We start from the raw sequence: 21068 nt of genomic DNA on the forward strand, positions 1-21068 counted from the left end.
ATAAGTAACTAAGGAAACTTTCCTACAGGGTCGGACATGACTGAATGGATTACATCAATCAAAATCAATCAAGGACACTGTCTTTTTGTTTCATTATGTGGGGGATGTACCCCACTTTTTACTATCTGAAGGAGTCTCATAGCAGCTTACAATTGCCTTCTCTTCCTCTTCCCACAGCTGAGAGAGCTCTGAGAGAACTGTGATTGAACCAAGATCACCCAGCTGGCTGCATATGAAGGAACAGGGAATCAAACCTGGCTCTCCAGGTTAGAAGCTGCCACTCTTTACTACACAAAGCTGAAAGAACATCAGCCTCTAATCTGGTGGGTTTGATTCCCCACTCCTCTTCCACATGCAGCCAGCAGTAATATCAGGGTTCTCTCAGCCTCACCTGCCTCACAGGGTGTCTGTTGTGGGGAAAGGGAAGGTGAATGTAAGCCACTTTGAGTCTCCCTCAGATAGAGAAAAGCGGCATATAAGAACCAACTCTTCTTCTTCTTTATGTGAGCCAACTGTTGAAGGGCCCAAGAGACCAGCAAATTTCAAATGCCAGCAGCACAATGACTCTCTTTTGCCTACAGATACAGGGCAAGCAAGCAAAAGTGGCTAAGGTTTATAGAATGCCTTGGGGAGGGCATGGAATGTGTGCAATTCCTGCATTTAATTTGGAGGGGAGAGTCTTAGCAGTGAAAGGGCTAGAGCTAGAGGCTGTGATCCAGCTGAGCAAGTGCCAGTCTTGGAGAAATCAATGCAGGCTGCACATCTTGCTCAGTATGAAATTACAGCAAAAAACCTTGATAGAAATATTGGTCTCCACAGTCTTTCCCAACTTGCACCTATGCAAACAATAACGTGCATGCATGCAAATACCCGAGCACTGCCTCTATTCATGTTTATTTTCCCACTTTTATGACAGACTTTTGTCAAGAAATTTGTTCTGAAGAAGAACTACCGTATATACCCGGGTATAAGCATTTCCCACCCTCGGCTTATATGCGAGTCAATAAGTTTGCCCAGATTTTGTGGTAAAATTAGGTGCCTTGGCTTATATGCAGGTCAGCTTATATGTGAGTATATACGGTACCTTCTTCTTAAAACGACCCAGAACTAAAAAGAAAGTTGTGCAGTTTGTGTTAGAAGTTCAGGTCTGACAATTTAGCATATGAAATATTGAATACAGTCTGAAGACCTGACAAAAGAGCCTACAGAAAAGTTAGCACTGTAACCCACCCAAATATGCATTCTGGTTACGTGAAATGGGTCTTAATATATCCCCGCCCAAAGCCTTCATCTCCATAAACAGCACTGGCCAGTTACTGCTCACCTGCTGTGCACCTCTGTGCTCTCTGCTTGACTTACTGATTTAGCATCAACTGTGTATTGAATGCTTACATGCCAATGCAGAATCCCACAGAACATACTGGCTCTTCTTAAACTAATGCAGATTTTTTAATCAATACTGTCAGAAAAGCATTTTACTGAACTCCAGTCTTTATAGATGTGTGGCCTATTTTCTACTCAATTTAAAAAGTAAAGTAGATCAACCCTAACATTATATGGCAAAGGATGTTGGTTGAATGCACTGCTACTATGCAAAGGGGAGCTGGTAATTATGGTGGTGGGATTTATCATAGACAACCAGTCTTTGGCAAGGATGCACCCTTCTAATGTCCGTAGCATCCTCAGAGATGATAATGCAAGGACGCCTATTTTCCACATGTCTATACCAATATTGTACAGAACCAGATCAGTGCGACATCTATGAGATGTTGCAGAAAGAAGAAATTGGTTTCAAATACATGGTTGGAAGAAAATGATGATGTGGCACGTGTCTCAACAAACACTGCCTGGTTCCATGGTTGCCCGTCAACTCCACACAACTGGCCAAGGAGCAGGCATAGTTATTATTCTCTGTGAGTCCTTCAGTTTCTTCAATGCAAATTATGACTGGCACTGAGACCGTGCTTCCTACATGAGGAAAGGATAGATTAGGTATTATCCTTATTTACTGCCCACTTATTTCCCCAGTGGGCGGTGGTACGGTCTGATGTGGTGCTAGAAACTCGGATATCAAATTTGTTTGTTACAAGGGCCAAATTTGTCATAAATGTCATTTAGTTGGGCCAGGCCATGTGACCCATGAAATATAATGCCAGGTACCAGAGAGATAAATCTGGAACAGCTTGCAGGGTAGGTGGGTGGAGAGTGGACGGGGCCCAAAGTCCTGACAGGGTCGGCATCCCGATTGGCCCGGCCCCACTTGCACCCAGCCCTAAAAGCCCAGCCAGCCCAAGAAGGCTGCGTCTCCTGCCCCTAACTGTCATGTCCAACAACTCCGCTCACTCTTTGCCTCAGACCGCTGACGGAGCTGGCAGGTGGCTGATGAGTGTGCTCCCTTCCCCCTCCCTTCAGGTCTGCTGTGAAGGAAGCCTCTGACAGGCCCTGACTGAGGGGAGGGAAGCATTTCTGAGAGCAATGCAGAGGAGTCTGTAGGTGTATACATGCTTTCCTTGGGGGGAGGGAAGCTTTCCCCTTCTGACAAACAGTTGGCTGACAGGGAGGCTACAAAAAAGCCTCTTCTCACTTAAAATACTGTTGTGGCCGGCCTCAGTGCTGGAAGGAAAATGCAGCCAAACAACTCTTTGTAGATTTGAGGCCTACCACACAGGGTTGTTGTGCAGATGAAACTAGATGCTGTTGCATCTAGATGCTGAAACTAGATCTAGAAACTAGATGCTGTTGCATCTTTTGCCTCCTGTTTCACCTGCACAACAACCCGGTGCAGTAGGCCTCAAGTATTTCAGTGCCACAACAACCTCTATGGGAGGCCTTAAATGTTTCTTCTCCACAACAACCCTGTCCAAACTCCAAAGCAGCCCTTTCTGCCTAGGAAGCTGATCTCTATAGTCTGCAGATGAGCTGTAATTCCAGGAGCTCTCCAGGACCCACCTGAGGCTGGCAACTCATGAGTTGGAAATATTCCTGAAGATTTGGAGGTGGAACTTCAAAATGGTACAATGCCTCAGAGTCCAACCTCCAAAGTAGCACTTTTTATCTGCAGAGCTGATCATTATAATTATAATCTAGAGATGAGGAACGATCTAGAGACAATGGTGGAGGCTTGCAGACTAAGGTTGGGGTGAGCGGTGCAGGTGTGTGCCCCCTGGTCTTTGGGTTTTGGCCAGCCCTTACCAGCAACTGTTTGTATTTTGGGGTGCAGACAGACAGACCAGCATCGGTCCTGGGAGTCCAGAAAATGCAAGAAGATCTAAATAAAGAATATTTACAGCCTGAAACTGTAAATACTGCACAAGTGAATAGCTGGAGAGACATGGGAACTGAAGTGACTTTTTCAACCTTGGCCTGGTAAATAAAAAACAGTACTTGCCAGGAAGGTCCTATGAAATCAAGGGCATATGTGGTCAAGACTTTCAAGTGGAGATAGGTTTGTAGGAAAGTAGACAGTGAGACTTTGGAGAAAACTAGGTGATCCACTTTTATTAGACAATGACTTGGCCTTGTGGATAACAACGACTGCAGTTGCCAGACGTAGGCCTTAGGCTTTAGAAGGGCAGACATCACCAGACAAGCAATAGACTGTGGTAGCCAACTGGTATCTGGGGCCATGTGCATTCCTTTTGAAGGGATGCATGTGAGGGGAGAGAGCTTTCCATTCAGCCTAACTGCCTGGAGTTGAGCTGTACTTTCAGGGGATTCTCAGACCCCACCTGGAAGCTGGCATCCCTAAACCTCATTGGGATACAATGCTACAAAGTCACCCCTCCAAAGCAGCCATTTTTGCCTGGGGAGCTGATCTTTATAGTCTGGAGATGAGCAGCAATTCCAGGGATCTCCAGGTCCCACCTGGAAGTTGGCTGTCCCTGCTCTGAATATATTCCTTGAAGTCTGGAAGTGGGGCCTCAAAAGTGTGTAATCCCCCTCAACTACCTAGCACCCCCTGACCTATTTCAAGTAAAGAAAACATTGCAGAGAGGAGGTAAGGTTGCCAGATTGGTGTAGGTTCATGTTCTGGAATTTCACACTATCTAGGTGTGCATAAACCTGACTAGGGTCAAGACTGCTGTTCACAGATAGACCTCCTCTTAGGGTTGCCAGCTTCCAAATGTGAGGCACTAAACCCACACCAAACCGTGAGCTAGTGCTCTACCCCACCTTCCTCACGGGGAGTCTGTTATGGTGAGAGGAAGGGAAGACAATTGTAAACTGTTTTGAGACACCTGAGGCCTGATGGGTGACTGTGGGCAATTCCAAGTTCTCACAGAGCTCTCTCAACCCCACCTTGCTCACAGGGTATCTGTTATGGGGAGAGACAGGGAAGATGATTGGAAACTGCTTTGAGACACTTGAGGTCTGCTGGGTCACTGCGGACGATTCCTAGTTCTTTCAGACCTCTCACAGCACCACATCTCTCACAGGTTGTCTATTGTGGGGAGAGGAAGGGAAAAGGTGTTTGTAAACCGCTTTGAGACTCCTTTGGGTAGTAAACAGCAGAGTACAAAAATCCAGCTCTTCTTCTTCTAAGGGGCAGAGGGCATCAGTGAAAAAAACATGTGGGTACATAACATTATATCAACAATGAAAAATGGAGACAGAAGGAGCAGGGTAGACACCTGTGTATTGTGACTACCATATGTGTATTAGGGCAGGGGGACATTTCGGTGTCTGTGGCCTAATTGATACAAGAAGGGAAATGATGCAGAACTGGGAGGAATTGGTTGCCATGTAATCTCCCCCTAAGAAGAGTCTCCAGTCTGATTTTCCCTTCACATATCTAAAGACATGGCTCTGGAAAGCTCATTCGTAACCACTATGCCACAATTCCCAAAGGTCAGTCCTCTCCCACACTCAACGAACATTCCAAACCACAGGTTCTTGACACCCATCTCTCCACACCCACACCCTCATTTGTCACCACACCACCACAACCGCCCTCCCTGACAACACACATATTCAACTTCATGCCCTTACAGACTGGACAACCCCTCCCCTTCCTTTTCCCAATGCCAAGCTCTCTCTATCTTAATCATTCTCTTCCTTTCTACCTCCCTCTCTCTTTACTATTTTCCCCCTCCCGCTAGCACCCGTTCTATCAGCTACAACGGGCTTTAATTCTAGTAACTTTATAAAGCACATAAGCACACCCAATTAATGCTATTAATTTCCTTTATTTAATAATTATTCCATCAAAAATCACCGCTTGAAAGTAATGTACATGGTTTCACTCTCCTCCCAGGTACAATCCCTAGGATTTCCAGTTTGTTCAGCTCCTAAATTCACAACTCAAAATGAATTCCATATTTTTGATCCAATTTCTTTCTATCTTCTCCAGTTTAGACTGCAATAACTCTGCATAGGATTGCACTATATCTAAAACCAGCTGGAAGGTGCCTTTATCTTGGGGTCTTCCATTACCTTTACTTAGCAGTAACTGTTTTATCTAACTTGGGGTCATTGGAGCTTACTTCCAACAGCCTGGAATCAGCTTGGATTGCTTGCTGTATATATACAGAACAGGGGAGGAATTCACATGCAACTCTTCCAGATCTGTCTCCCCTACATTCCATCACTCACATAGGGTAGCCAATTGATCTGTTCACCTTGTTTTTCTAAAAGGCTGGTCATGCTTTTTAATGAGAAAATGCATGTTTAGGATGATGTTAACATTCGGTTTATTGGAATTTTTGCATCAGAGCATGAAATGTGTTGGGACCATTAGAGTTGACTAAAACCACTGGACATTTCATTGATCTGCATGTATTTCTGTGTATAGTTAAAGGGAAAGTTAAAAGATAAGCAAAATGCCTCCAGAAAACCAATTTAAATGTGTGTGTGTGTGTGGGAGGGAGGTGCTTCAGAAAGTCCATTGAGCAGGCATGGTGCCTCTTCTGCCTCCGCCTCTGCCACACTAATTCTGGTGCTGGCTCTGTTGCTCTCCTCCCCTTGCAGGGCTCCCAAAGTGCCCCCTTGCATACAATTCAAGAGTCCTGTCTGCCAGTTCTTGTACAGCAGTGGTCCCCAACCTGCGGGCCGTGGCCCGGTGCCGGGCCGCGAAGGCCATGGCACCGGGCCGCGGCTCCCTCTGCCCGCCCCCCCTCGCAGTAAAAAACTTTCCAGGCCGCAAGCTTGCGGCCCGGGAAGCTTCTTACTGCGGGAGGGCGGGCAGAGGGAATCAGGGCCGGGCTGCGCCCATGCAGGCCGCGCCTGCGCGGCCCGATCCGCGGGTGCGGCCCGCAGGCGCGGCCCGATCCGAGGGCGCGGCTCGCGGGCGCGGCCGGGTGCGGCCTGATTCGCGGGCGCGGCTCGCGGGCGAGGCCGGGCGCGGCTCGATGTGCGGGTGCGGGCGCGGGCCGAAGCGTGGGCGTGGCCCGCGCGGGCGCGGTCCCCGCGGGTGCGGCCCGATGCCCTGCCGGTCCCCAGCCTAATAAAGGTTGGGGACCACTGTTGTACAGTATTTAATATGAAGGAGAGATCTGGTGACTGAGAGCCTAGAAACAGAGAAGCCCAGCCCTTGCTAGCATGCAAAGTGCTTAGGACAGCACTGGTCCAGGGAACTATGAGGGAGCAGACTCCCAGCTAGGCATAGAGAACAGCTGTGGGAATGGAAGGAGGTTGGTTTGGCCTCACTTCAGTGCTATAGTAAGAAAAAATGGCTGCTAATGTAGAGAGAAGCAGAAAAGCCCTGGAGGAAGAATAAAAGATTCATTTCCAGCTCCATTGCTTCTCTAGTCATCAGCAATTGGATCCTTCACAACCAGTCCCCCTCTGCTTTAGTGGATGGGAAGTGGTCTGCTTTTGTTCTGCCTTAAGTGGAAACCCATCTTCCCAGACATGTGTTGCCCTCATTAAACGCAGTTGGTTGCTGGTCAAAGAAACATAGAATCATGGTGTTGGAAGGGAAATCCAGGGTCATCTAGTCCAGCTCCCTGTACAATGCAGGAAACTCACAACTACCTGCCCACCCATATTGTCCCCAATCCCATGCCCAGATGATGACCCCCAAGAAAGCCAGATGAAGAGTTGGTTTTCTACTCTGCTTTTTACTGCCTGAAGAAGTCTCAAAGCGACTTATAATCACTTTCCGTTCCTCTCCCCACTACAAGCACCCTGTGAGGTATGTGGGGCTGGGAGAGCTCTGACAGAACTGCTTGGTTACTATAGCACTTACCAGGGCTGTGACAAACCAAAGGTCATCCAGCTGGCTCACCAGATTAGAAGCTGTCACTCTTAATCTCTACACCAAGCTAGCTCACTACACCATTCTGGCCTGGAGGAAATTCTTCCGGCAATCAGCATTTCCCTGGACACTAACCAGTTCATAAACAAAGGTTTATGACAAATTTTGGCCAGGTCATGGTTCATGAATTGAAGTTAATGGCAGATCAACCAGTATGAACTATCAAACACTTCATAGAAGTTCTTGGCAGTTTGTGAATGGATATATTTTAAGGCAGACGGTCTCCACTCAAACAAAATGTTACCAAACTTCAAAGTAACAGGGAGGGTGTTTGTGAAATTTTCCAGCCTTGGAAATACCCTTTTCAGTTTTCAGTCAGACCATTCCAACTGGTTGTGTTAGACTTGTAAAATCCCTCCCTTTCTTGGATTTCTCGTGACTCTGCTTTGTGATCAGTCTTCCTAAGCTTGTGATGCCAGTGGCACTAGGTTCTGGCAGGCATTTTTTACACTGAACTGGTTGTGCTGTGTGTGTGTTTTTTTAAGTATTCTCCCTTCAGTTTGTACTTCATAGATGCTCTGGTTTGACCTTACTCTCCTTTAACTTACATTGCTACAGTGGCACTGGCTCTGCTAATAATTCTGAACACTGAACTGGTTATGTTGGGCTTGCAACATCCTCCCTTGCTTGCATCATGATGCTGTATTTCATATCAGTTCTATTAAGTTGCCATTGCCACAATGGCACTGGATTCTGCTGAGCACTCTTTGATTGTATTGGTGCTATGGAGCACTTTACACATTGCGCTGGTGATCTTGCAAAAAATGCCCAGTTTCTCTTGCAGAGATTGATCTGGCTTGATCTTTGTCCTGTTGGATATGCAGTGCCACAGTGGCATTGATTCTGCTGGGCTTGCAAAAATTCACCCCCTTTCATTTTCTACTGCAGAGATTCCCTGGGACTTTGATTCTATTCTGCTGTTGACTGCCCTGAGTCTGCTCAAGTAGAATGGGTGGTTTATAAATCTAAATAAATTATATTGCCCTTGCTGCTTTTTCTTTTTGCTTGTCCACCCCTCAAACCACTGAGGATGGGGATACCTTCTTTGTGGGCAGAAACATGCAGCCCATAAATTCAATCTTCACTGAACTTGGAAAGCAGATAGAGGAGCATCAGCTAGAGATTCCCTGTACGTTTGGTGTCTCTAGCATGCAGGGGGCCCATGTTACCATGTCACAAACTTAACCAGTTCATTTAGCCTCTAGAGGTTCATGAGTATTAATGGTTCGCAAACTGGGTACACCATTAACCATCACAAACCACATTTTCCTGGTTCATGTCCATCCCTAGGTATAACACTACCTGCTCAAAACCAAGGTGAGTGTGGCTCTGACACCACATATGGGAGGGGACCCAGTTGAAATGTTCCAACAACAGAGGCTCATTCTAATGGATTCCGGAATGCTTTGGAGGATTTTAGAATTCCAAACAAGCATTTTGCTGAAGTTGCTATGGAACCATGGAATGTGAAGCTCCTTTAAGCTATCAACAAGGTTGCCCTTCATCGACTTCTCCCACTCTAAGGATGAAATCTAGCTCCCTGATTTACCACAGAGCTGGGTGATAGGAAAAGGATTGGGAAATGGTAGAACAGTACTGGTGGAGAAATCATACTGATTCTTTCTTGTGAAGCAGTGCTGACACAAAGAAAAGTTACTTCTGTTATAGCATCAGGTAGTTCATGTCCATCCCAATTATTCAAGACAGCTCAGCATCTGCTAATGCCTCAGTCTGACCTTTTAACGTCCCAGGAACATGCAACTGGCAGTGATACTTTTATCAGTTTTTTGCTAATAAAATGTCGAGAATACACTATGAAATAGATGTCAGCTGTAACACAGGTACTTTAGAAGAAAGGCCTAATACATCACCTGATCTGGGATATGTGAATGCCACTTCTTGTGCCCATCCTGGCTGCTAAAATCATGTGTGAGAGCCATATCAACATGTATTGGCATCTATTATAAATCAATCACTAAAATCACTCTCCCTCAGTCACTCAAAGAGACAGTCATATCCATGAGTCAAACAAAGATTGCCATAGGAAAAAAATGTGGCAAATTATCATCTGGTCTCTATTCTACCCTCTCTGGTTAAGATGACTGAGAAGGCAGCACTGGACTAACCTGCCCCTTTAAACCTGCCCATTATCAATTATTCAATTTACTACTACTACAACTACTGCTACTAATACTACTAAATTTTATATCACCCCTCTACATATGGGCTAGAATGGCTCACAACAATATAGCTGAATATATCTAGGAAACACCCCAAAATGGCTTTATTTGGGATCACCTATGTCTGTAGATTCTCTAACCTGGATTTGGCCAGTAAGGTATTTTTGGGGGTATTTTTCATCTCGAATACAGCCAAATGTACCCCCCCCCCTAGTCCAGAATGCTGCAGTTTGGCTATTATCAGGAGCTAGACAGAACAGGCATATTATTCCCATTCTGCAGACACTCCATTGGCTGCGCATTTGTTACCAGGCCAAATTTACAGTATTAGCTATCACATACAAAGCCCTTCGTGGCCCTCGTCCCTCTTATCTGTTGAACCACCTCTCCCTCTCTGCTCTGCCACAATACTTTATTTCAATGGGGCTTCTGTGGGTGCCAACCTGCAAATGGGCAAAATCAACAATCAACACATATTTTCTCTGTTGTAGCTCCCACCTTAAGGAATGGCCTGCCTGAGAGAGTCTGGAAAGCTACTACTCTACTGACTGTCCACAAACTATGAAAAACTGAATTATTCAAGAGAGTTTTCTGCACAGGTAATAGGGCCGCACTGTACAAAACTGCTTACAAACTTACTTGGACAAATGATTAGGGACTGAAAGTTATACTGCTGTGTCTAGCTTAAAGTAGATGAATCAGTAGAAAACTGTTAAGAGGCAGATCACTATGTAATTATTGTACTACATGATGTGTCATGTTAATATTTGTACTGTGCTTTAGTTCTTTCTGGTCGCTCCCAGACTGCTACTGTGCTAAGGTATGTCCCTTTTTAAAAGTTATGTGGAATCACTACGTGATATCCAATTTGAGTCCCTGCGAGAAAGGTGGCCTATAAATAACATTTTTAAAAAAGAAAGAATCTTTCCCATCGAAAACCGTTGTCTCTGTTTGAACAGCTGCCCTGTGAGTCAGTAACCTTGTAAATAATTCAGAGAGATTTCAAAATGTAGCTTAAATCACTCACCTGGATACATGCCAGAGGCTCATTTGTCCAAATTGAGTAGCCACCAACTAAATATATTCTGCCATTATGAACAGCAACTCCAGATTCATTCTGGCCTAAGAGAGGGAAAAAAGCCAAGCCTGTGTTTAGATTGACCTTTCTTACCACCGGAGGATGGAACCTGCTTACTGGAAGATGCTGTACGTAGAATTGGCTGTAAAGGGTTAGGTTGCTGCTTGTTAGAATGGGTGCTCTATAATCTTTCCTTCAAGTGTACAAACTGAACTGATAGCGAAGATTATCATTACTTGCCTGTTAACATACTGAAGCTGCAGCGAGTCCACTGGTCATTATCTATGTTGTAGGAGTCTATGTGCCGTACAAGAATGCGATCATTATTATAGTCCAGGTCGTTGCCACCTAAAACATACAGCTTCCTTTGAACAGCTGCCATGGAATGGTACACTCTTCTCTGCAACATGGGGCTGCGGCTTAACCATTTATTCTGCATGGACAGGAGCGAAAAAAGAATTTATCTAATGTTTTATTATTTATATACCGCAAATGGGATTGGATCTTGAGGGGGCATTTGCTTTCTGTGGTTTTTACAAAATCCCCCCCCCCATCCCTGCCACTCATGGCAAACCTCTGACTCCTCCTTCACGCTGGTCCTCTAGGATCAGCATGTGGGGGCCATTTGGGACTACAGCATTACGGAGAAGATAAGGAAGGCTCGTTCCCCTGGTGGAAAATATTTGTTGACCTGGGATGGGATCCAACCCTGCTTTCCCTTCAACCGAACCTCAAAGTAGCTTACAAGAAACATTATCCCATATCAAGCATCCAAAAAATGAACTGTAATTCAGTTACATATATAATTTAATAGCCAAAATTGCATTGAAATTAAATCTTTGCTCTATTTATCATTTTTATTTCCCCACAAAAGTAAGCAAAAGATATTATGAAAAAGGTTAAAGCAGAGGAGAGATACTATTTGGTGAGTGGAGAGTGGTAAACACGAAATGGCAGAAGTAAAAAATAGTTGCTCTAGGTAGCCCCCATAATGTACAGCTATCTATTATGCTGGGCAGTATTTGACTAGAAGGAATTAATATTTGCATTAGCAGTCCAGTCCCTTGACACAGAACTATAGACACCATCTGCTTTGCAAAGCCTGCCTGCATCCCCTGATTATATCTTAGCTTCCTCCACAGCAGTGACTGCCAGGTAAGCCGCCAAGCACTGCAAAGGCAAAGAAACAGAGGGGCCTGGTGGGGTCATTCCTAATAAGCCAGCGTGTGAATACTAATCAGCAGCGGAGAAGCAGAGGTCACCCCAGCCTGCCTACTGGCAGGTAGCTATGTGCTCTGTGGCAGATGGTAGGCATTATCAGCACTCCACAAAGGCCTAGCACAGAAACAGGCACTAGCACCAAATGATAGAGCTATTGAGATTCTGTGCAAGACGCAAGCAGATGTGAGGTTCTTCCAGTGCCCACCGTATATAATGCCAGCAGAATTTTTAAAAAGCGTGTGTGTACAAACACGAAACAGACCTCATTTGAAGAATACTGACGCGCACACACAAACACCACTTTTAACCCTTTGTGAACTGGGCTTTGGCCTAGTATTGGTGGCAAAAGACAGAAGTGGTCTGAATGTGAAGGATAGGGCTGCTGACCCTCAAATAAGAGCAGCCTAACCCCTACCAAAATGTATGAAAACATTTGGATCGCTCTGTGCCAAGCTGTTTGCTATGTTACAGCCACCATTTAAATATACATGGAGAAAAAGAAATGCAATGGTTGTTGTAGGAGACAAGGCATTTTATGAGGAGTGTAGGTCCCATTTTGATCCAATTGCTTGTAATTGGTCTTTACATGTGCAGGTAATACAGCCAGTCTGTGCTAATCTTCTTTATGGACTAGGCTTTCTCAACCAGGCTTTCATGAAACCCTGGGGGTTTTTGATGGCCCTGGAAGGGTTTCCCAAACAGTTGGGAGTTAATTCATTTTTAATACATATATTAAATTTGTTAAACATTTATCGGGTGATATGACCACATATGGTCAACCTGCCTGCCCCCCCCATAAAAGTAGCCAATCATGGGCCTGGAGGGGATAAGAAGGGGAGGAGCCCCAAATGGACCTGTACACAGCTATGCTATGATTCTGTATGAACATGCCACTTCTGGAGTTTCTCAAAGCCTGAAAAAATGTTTCAGGGGTTTCTCGATGGTAAAAAGTTGAGAAAGACTGAGGATTAGGATCTGGGAGGCTTAGACTTTAATCTCCACTTTTCCCTGAATAATCAGTCACTCTCTCTCAGCCTCAGCATCTTCAAAAGCTTGCTGTTGTGGAGGAAGAGTACAATGTCAGCCCCTTTGGTTCTCCATTGATTGAGAAAAGTGGGGTATAAATATTTCTCAGTATTATGGAAGTGACTTCAGATTGAGAGTTTCCTCAATCTGCCTGGAAAACTGCACAGGGGGAGAAACTTATGTGAATACTACAGCATGAAAAACAATTGTACCCTAATTCATTAACATGGAACGCAGTTGTGCACACTCTGACATGATGACATCTAACTGAAGAATAGTTTTATAGTGCTTTTTCTAAATAAAAAAAAAATATATATATATATATTAATGCCTTCAGGGTGAAAACTTACTTGTGTAGGATCATACACCATTAGCCTGTTCTGATACTGTGCTGTATTTGTTACTCCTCCTATAATAAATATTTACAAAATTATGTGAGTACGAAACACACTTGAGAATGCATTAAGGAAAATTCTCTGCCACTTAGGAAACATTTGTACATTCTACAGTGTTATATAAATGAGGAAGCAACAAAGAAACCCAACCTGAAAATCAAATCAGGAGCCTAACATGTTGAGCAGCTGTATAATAATATGAAATAAATGACAACTGCTTAATGCACAGTGCACAAAAAACTTAAGCTTAAAAACAACTTTCACAGAATGCAAATAAAAGCTTATAACACAGCAACAAGTGCAAGGTGCACATACAATAACTACAGGATCTCAATAATGGTTACACATATATAATAAAAAGGGCAAAATGCATTTTGGCCAGAGAGCCTTCTTCAGTGGTCTAAATTGTATTACCACTCCATAAAATGTATATATAAACTATCTTTTCCAGGCCGAACAGTTTGTATATGAGTCACTGAAAAAGTGTAGCTCCAAATAATTGTTATAAATCATGATACTTGGTGGGCAGGTAGTTTGTGCACTGTGTAGCAGATTGGACTAGATGACCCTGGAGGTCCCTTCCAACTCTTTGATTCTAGGCCTGCACATACTGAGGAGTCCACACTCATCAGAGATGATAACTGAACCACCATTCTGACCTTGGCCATTGCTCAATTTCCAGTGTCTCTTCATGCATAAACCAGAATTGAAGGGAATTTCATTTTTGGTTTGCACATGCAACTTAAACTGGCTGCTGTATACTGTGTTCTGAGATTTTATTTACATTCTCAGTACATTTTTAATCTTAAATTTTTGTGCACTGTGTACTAAATAATTGTATTTTACTTCATGTTATATAAACCATACATTAATTTCACTAATCAAGTTATACTTCATAGCTTTCTTACTCACCTAGTAAAAAAATTACAATATAGTAAAGTGGATTATACCCACCGTTAAGCAAAATAAGCCATATTTTCTTTAAAATGAAGGTATATGAAAATCAAAGTTCAAAGTCCTGTGCTGATGCAAGATTCTCTGAACCCAAAGCAAATTATGCAATCTGCAGTCCAACAGAAGCATGCGGTAGTAAGTAATCAAAGAGTTAGGCTGACACAAATCCTTGTGGGCCAACTGTCTTCAAGAATAAAGCCTTACCCTAAACTGATTCAAATTATTATGTAAAGTGCTAGAGTTGATAGTTGTTCCCCTTGCCCATCACTGGTTGAGCAGTGTTATAGGTAATAGATAATTTTCCTTTGGGTGTGTGTGTGTGGGGGGTCATTCTTCTAAAATGCCTACAGAAGCATAGTGCATTTCCTGTCATATCAATTCCGTACATACATTGGGTACAATTCTCTTGTACCATTTTCCAGCACACAGCACTGCTTGAGGGACTGCAACTGCATTCCAGCCAAAGAAGGGGTGGGGAAAGAAATGACCACCCTGCTGAGCAAAGTAGGGGCAGGGTCATGACGGGCTCTGAGGAGGAGGAGGAGCAGCTTTGTACTTTCATCCGAAATTGTTAGTATGCAAGGGGAAAGAGAAGAAGGAGCACAAGTGAGGAGTCTCTAAAAAGAGAGCGGTCTCTTGATCTATTATTAAGCATGGACCAAGATCTAGGGAGGAGGGAATAACTGTGAAGGGAGGGAGTCCATGGTTATTCAAAGGTTGTTTCAAAGCAGGTGCAGGAGTCACATGTGCATACAAGCTTTCCCTACTTTCTTGACCCTCACAGGCAGCACTCTCGGGAGGCAAACTCTGTGTGCAAAATAATGATTATTGCAGTATTTAGCTACGATGGGCTATATAGTGGTTATATCAAAGGAAGACAAAGGGATTTTTATGAGTCCACGTTTTTGGGGAGATGGTGGTCCTTGCATAAGGCCAACTTGGTGGCTTAGGGATGTCAAGGCTTGCAGGAGACTTTGTACCTGGATTTATTTTTTAAGGCTCTCTTTGACCATGACAAACTTCTTCAAAGAAGAAAAGGTGCTGGGGTGGGGGATGAGGAATCACTGAAGGGAGGAGCCAGAGAAGCTAGGCCAGGAGACAATACTAATGGTGAAGAAAGAGTACACTGCAAATAGTGAGCAGAATTATATCCCTTTGCTCTATCAGACAGAGATGGCCTCTGTCAAAAGGGCCTCTCCTCTGTCAACATTATTGTGTGTGTGTTGGGGGGGGGGCAGAGCTATTGGTTTCCATCCATGCACACACACCCCTAAAATTATCACTTTCTTTTTGCATCATATGCCTTATTTTTAAAAGATTTATCTGCCAAAATTAAATGCTTTGGATTTGCATACAGATTTGACTACACAAAAATAGATGTGAAATTAATAAGTGTCTATATGTTTTAATTTTCTTCCCCACCCCCCTAGATCAGACGCCCTTGCCTCCAGCAGTATTCTTGGCTTTGAAAGTCATCAAGCTGATTTGTCTGCTCTTGGGTTTAGGCTGCCACATGCTGCTACACTGCCCCCCGCAATCACGGCATTTTGCAGAGAGAGATTCCCTGCCTTCCCTGCCAACAAGTCTATTATATAGATTGGCAGTTCTGGTCTCTCCTCCTGTCTCCCCCCACCCCACCCTCCACCTTCTCCCCAGGGGAATAATCTGCATCTTAACAGCTTTCTATAGATTCTTCTGCCATTAAGTAGACCATTTCATATCAGCACCAATTTTCAAAACCAAGTTTATCCTAACTTTGAAGTGGCAGAAGTTCCAATTAAAAAAAAAATCCCACCAAAATTCAATTCCACCAAACTCATAATGCCCCCATAAACTACTTAAAGAATATTTCAGACAAAGAATGAAAGTAAATAAAACGTCTTAGGGAAAAAATTAAAGGAAAGTTAAAGTGATGTTTTCCATCATAAAATGGGACCATCAAAAGGCAATTGATTTATCTGTGCTGCTTTCCCTGAGGATACCAGGAGGAAGAGTATCATAATATCACTAGCGATACATTTCAGGATGCATTTGAGAATAAAATCTCTAATACATTCTTTTAGAAGTCAAGCAACCTGTAAATATAGAATAGTCTTTAAAATCCAGCCGTATAGAAACCTGTCAGCAAATTATTCTAAAATGTTCACTTTCCTGATTGCTGCCTAAATTATCAAATGCTGGCATGAATAATGGAGTATTCTATGTTAAAGCATCCCATAGGGTCCCACGCAGAATACTGGGCTGAACGGATCATTGATTCAACCAAGGGCTACTGTCCTTATGTACGACTCTGGAAATGGAAATAATGTTTTGCAGCAGTTCTACTGAAAACATCCTTTCCTATAGCGGTTGTCGTTTCCTGCTGAACCTTTGATGATAAAGCCTTATCCAGTCCTTCTCTGGGTGACATAAGAGACTTAATCACATCAATCCTGTACTCTGTTCAATAAACAAACAAATAGCTAATTTTTAAAGCCACTTGGCACTCATTTCATTTGGCATTCCTACTTTCTGAAGATCTTTATTAGAGGGACAGCCTGATGCAGAGGATGCTTCAGTTCCATTATTTAATTTTTCACAGCACATTGATCAGAAAGGTTTTATCTGGGTATGGACTGGGTCCAATAAGGAATCTTTCTCCTGCTGAACATAGTTCAAGTCAGACTTTCCTGGCAGGTGAAAGTGCTGTGATAATCTAGTGGGCAGATTATTATATTACATTATATAATTATTATTATCCTTAACACGCCCGCGGCACCATGGGCGCCGCGGACTAAATAATTCGTTAAGGGCTTGGTGGGAGGGCTTTGTCCGTGATTGGCCCGATTCCCGCCCTGCTGACAAGGAAGCAACTGTGAGCCGTGCAGAGCGCGGCTCGCAGTTGCTCCCTTGATGGCGGCCTGACGCGTCGGGAGGCGCAAAGTGCCTCCAACGCGTCAGGCCGCCGGCAAGGGAGCCCCCGGCAGCCGTGTGGAGCGCGGCTGCCGGGGGCTCCCTGCCCAGCGGCCTGACACGGCAAGAGGCGCAAAGCGCCTCTCACCGCGTCAAGCCGCCCACAAAGGGAACCCCCGGCAGCCGCGCTCCGCGCAACTGCCGGGGGCTCCCTGGTCTAGCGCCCACTGTATTTAGATTACAGCGGGCTTGATTACTAGTTATATTATATTACATTATATTATATTACATAAGATACAGAATAGGGCCCCAAATAAATTCAAGTCCTTAGTCAGGGTGACTGCAGAGTGCATATAGTATGTATGTATGATCCCTAGAATGGAATGGTAAGTGAATCTTGCACAGGAATGAATTCTTCCTGAATTAGGACAAGAGTTAATGTAGCCCTGCCTCCAATAGAGTTTGGCTTTATGTCATGGGAAGCTCATAGGAAAGCATGGAAATAACCAGGTTCTGTTTCCAAAATGCAAAATGGTCCCTGCCCCACAATAAATTTTTGGAGAGGGGCAGCCTAGAAATCTCATCTCAAAAGTACATACATTTCAAAGCCCCTTTCTAAATGCCTTATCTTTCCCTCACAGTTTTACAAGACAATTTATGGAATAGAGGGCTCATGAGGATGGGAACCAGGAAAGAGATGTGTTGTTCATCTTCTGTGACAACATGGGAGAAATTCCGTACTTCACTCTCACATCACTTTCCACCGATACTAGAATCACATCTTCCTGAATTCTGGGGAAGTATGATATGTTGGAGGTGGTCCTGGAGGGAATATTTCTGGAGCCATTTCAATAAGCAAGAAACAATTGAATGAGTCCAGTGGCATCTTTAAGACAAACAGTTTTATTCAAGGTATAGGATTTTGTGTCCATGTACTTCTTATACCGTGAAAGCTTATCCTTATCCATGGTTTCCTATATATAAAAGGAAAAATGGCTGCGGGGTGGAGCCAGTCTGGCTATCGTTGGCTGCACCCTGATTGGCCGACCCAGACAGCACCCACCCGAGCTGCCCCTGAGGCTGGGAAGGCCTTTTGTTGCGTTGCAGACATTCCGAGAGCAGTTCCCGGGCCCAGGGGCACCACTCAACCGGCACAGCCGGCAGGGGCAGGGCCTCTCCGCTGCCCCTGTGCCCGGGAAGGGTTCTTGCCGCATTGCAGATGCGTGACAGCCCTTTCTGGCCCCAGGAGCAGCTCTCCGCCGGCACAGCCAGCGGGGCTGGGGCCTCTCTGTTGCCCCTGTGCCACAGGTAAGCACCCGCAGTGGGTAGGAAGGGGTGGGGATGGCTTTGCTTGGCAGGCCGCAGGCAAGCCACGGAGCTGCCAGGGGGAGGGGCCAGGGGAGGACTTCCCCGCGCGCCGCCAAACACACCCGCTGCCTCTTTAAGGTGGCGGGTGTGCTTTGCGGCCCATGGGGAAGCTGCGGAGTCGCCGGAGGGGAGGGGCCACGGCTCACTTTGGGCGTTCCAGGGGGATGTGGCCACAGCGGCAGAGGGGAAGCCCTTTCAAAGCTCGTTCTTAGGAACAGGCTTTGCAGCTAGTACCTTGAATAAAACTTTGTTGATCTTAAAGTTGCCACTGGACTCGTACATTGTTCTGCTGCTTCAGACCAACACGGTTACACACATGAATGTATATTTTTGTATAAATGATGGGAAATGTGTCCACCTCTTGATAAGAATCCAAGCACAGTTGAGCAATGGAGAATTTTAACAAATGCATTCAGCAAATGTAACACAAAAAGTTTGGAAGCTCCCAGTTTCTAAAATTACTGGCAGTAATAAGACACCACAGGTAGAATTGAATAGCCCTCACAATGCTACTCCGTTGTGCGCTTGGGGCAAAAAGAAAGCCACAAAAAGGGGATGCTTCAGTTCCATTATTAAAAAGATCAGGTGTTGTAAAAGATCTCTGAGATTCTGGAGAATCACTGCTGGTCAAAATAACTATGGTAGGCCAATGGTCTGACTCAATATGATAGATTTATTATGGGGGGGGGAACAGAAATGCAAATAAAGAAAGCCTTTTAATGTACAGACATAAAGGCCTGGTCCTCAAAATCTGATTAGATGTTTGAGCAGATGTGGAAGATATTAGACTACCAGTCATTTAGTGCCTCCGAGCTACATGAGTTTTCACCAAGAATAAATTCCACTGAAATTATACCTCGTATCCCACAATGCTCAGCCCTAACTTGGCAGTCTAAGAGCCAGTGTAGTATCATGATCAATGTACTAGGGGCGCCTGGGCTCAAACCCTTGCTCAGCCATAAAGCTCAGTGGGCAATCTTAAACCAATGATTATCTTAGCTTGACAGGGTTATTGAAAGGATAAAATGGAGGAGAAAACTACTCCATCATAAACTGACTTATGTATAAAGTTACCATAAAGTTTAGCAAATGAGAGATTTGCAGGCTTACAGCATTTGGTTTCAGGCATGGTCCAACTCAAGAATGCATTTTCAAATTTTACTGCACAGCAGAACTAAAAAGACTTGATTCAAAGTTGAGAAGTGTTTGGTGGGAGGACTATGTGCACACAGTAGTACTGACATATATATGCACACACAGACTTGTGGTCTAGTTCATGACATTCTTTTTTCCATTCTTTACATTTTAAGCATGAATCATACACAACTCATTGTGAACAACCTGTATCAAACATTTGTGAAAATTTAGAAAGCCCCAAGGGGTGCAAGTCAAAAGTAGCCAAGAGACAGCCCAAATGCATAGTATAGCTACAGACTATATTACTATTCTCCAGTATACAAAGCTAGGGAAGATAAGGCATAGCAAGACTAAACTGCACTTCCATCATGGCAGCCCATGTTTGATACCAACAACTAAAAACATGTTCTGCAAAAGAAAATTATACCCATTTCAATCTGTCAAATCAACCAAGTTCATATGTTGGGCATGGCATTGTCAGCACCATCCTCTTTTTCAGCTTTAGCTCTCCATTTTGTCTCTTAAAAACCTTGCTAGCTCACATGTTTTGCACAATAATTCCCTACTATTCTCAGTCTGATAAGTACATTAGAGATGGGTAAATTGTGCTGGTTCTACTCCCTGCTTAAAATCTGTCTTCCTAGATTAAGATTTCACTTCATAAATAACCTTTTACACTACTTGTCTTTCATTCCTCTGCACTCCAATTATTTCGTACTTAAAACTATCTTAACTTCCTTCAAAACCCATAACACAAATATATAAAGAGGGAGGGAAATTAAAAGCACAAAATAAATAAATGCCCTGGTGACAGAGCAAACATCATAACTCAACCATAGCCAGAACTGGAAACCAATTTGTAAATAATTCAGACATCATTGTGAGTCAAAATTAATTTCAAGTGGGCATTGGAATCCCAAGGATATTGTGGATTTAAAAAAATTCCTGGGCCCTTTCTGCGCTCACATTTTTTCCACTGTAAATTCTGGTCAATTTTAACCCGTATCTACAGCCTTCCTGTCCCCTGATTTTAAACACATTATCATTCTGCATTTGTATTGTCCCAGTTTTTGGTCTCCTCACTTGATTGGGGGGGGGGGTCAGGTAAAGCACCATCCAGCATTAAAGGAGCACAAGGTTGGTGAGTGCTTTATTTCCTGCCTTTTGACTCCTCAGTCTACATATAGAGCAAGCTGGGGTAAGTGGAGCACAAGGCTGCCTGTTTATCTTTCTTTTCCTGCAGGAGTGGGGTCGGGGTGGGGAGGCAGCAGCCTCACAGAAAACAAGGATGGGAAAGTAAATCCAAGAGGCAAATCTCTGCTCATAGAAGTGTGGGCTCCTGGATATCATGGGGGAAAGGTAGCGTCACCGCAGATCAACCAAAGCTGTTGCAGAGTAAAAATTTAAAGCCCTAAATATCAAAATTGAAATCAAATAACATGTAGATAACGTTCTTTAATTCAGGGTCACTGGGGATAAAAATCCCAGTGTAGATTCACCCCTGGTATGCCTACAATATCATATCACAAAGACATTGCACCTCCATAGTAATGGAGAGGTCT

General features: G+C 44.1%; 1 protein-coding gene and 1 long non-coding RNA gene across 7 annotated transcripts in view; one reads left to right on the forward strand and one right to left on the reverse strand.

The window, feature by feature from the left end:
• KLHL32 (kelch like family member 32) overlaps positions 1-21068 on the reverse strand; it is a 103914-nt gene that overhangs the window by 7105 nt on the left and 75741 nt on the right. For all 6 annotated transcript variants that reach the window (XM_077303774.1, XM_077303758.1, XM_077303803.1 and 3 more), the window contains 3 exons: positions 13111-13169; positions 10754-10946; positions 10463-10557 (listed from right to left, as the gene is read on the reverse strand). In XM_077303774.1, the coding sequence (XP_077159889.1) occupies positions 10463-10557; positions 10754-10946; positions 13111-13169 (347 nt within the window). The remainder of the gene's footprint in view (positions 1-10462; positions 10558-10753; positions 10947-13110; positions 13170-21068) is intronic.
• The window catches only part of LOC143820697 (uncharacterized), a 27594-nt gene continuing 15274 nt past the window's right edge, over positions 8749-21068 (forward strand). Inside the window, exons 1-2 of the long non-coding RNA XR_013225467.1 lie at positions 8749-8929; positions 9927-10034. This is a non-coding gene — a long non-coding RNA (uncharacterized LOC143820697). The remainder of the gene's footprint in view (positions 8930-9926; positions 10035-21068) is intronic.

This window comes from Paroedura picta, chromosome 1 (genome assembly GCF_049243985.1).
Source record: "Paroedura picta isolate Pp20150507F chromosome 1, Ppicta_v3.0, whole genome shotgun sequence".
Classification (NCBI taxonomy): domain Eukaryota; kingdom Metazoa; phylum Chordata; class Lepidosauria; order Squamata; family Gekkonidae; genus Paroedura; species Paroedura picta.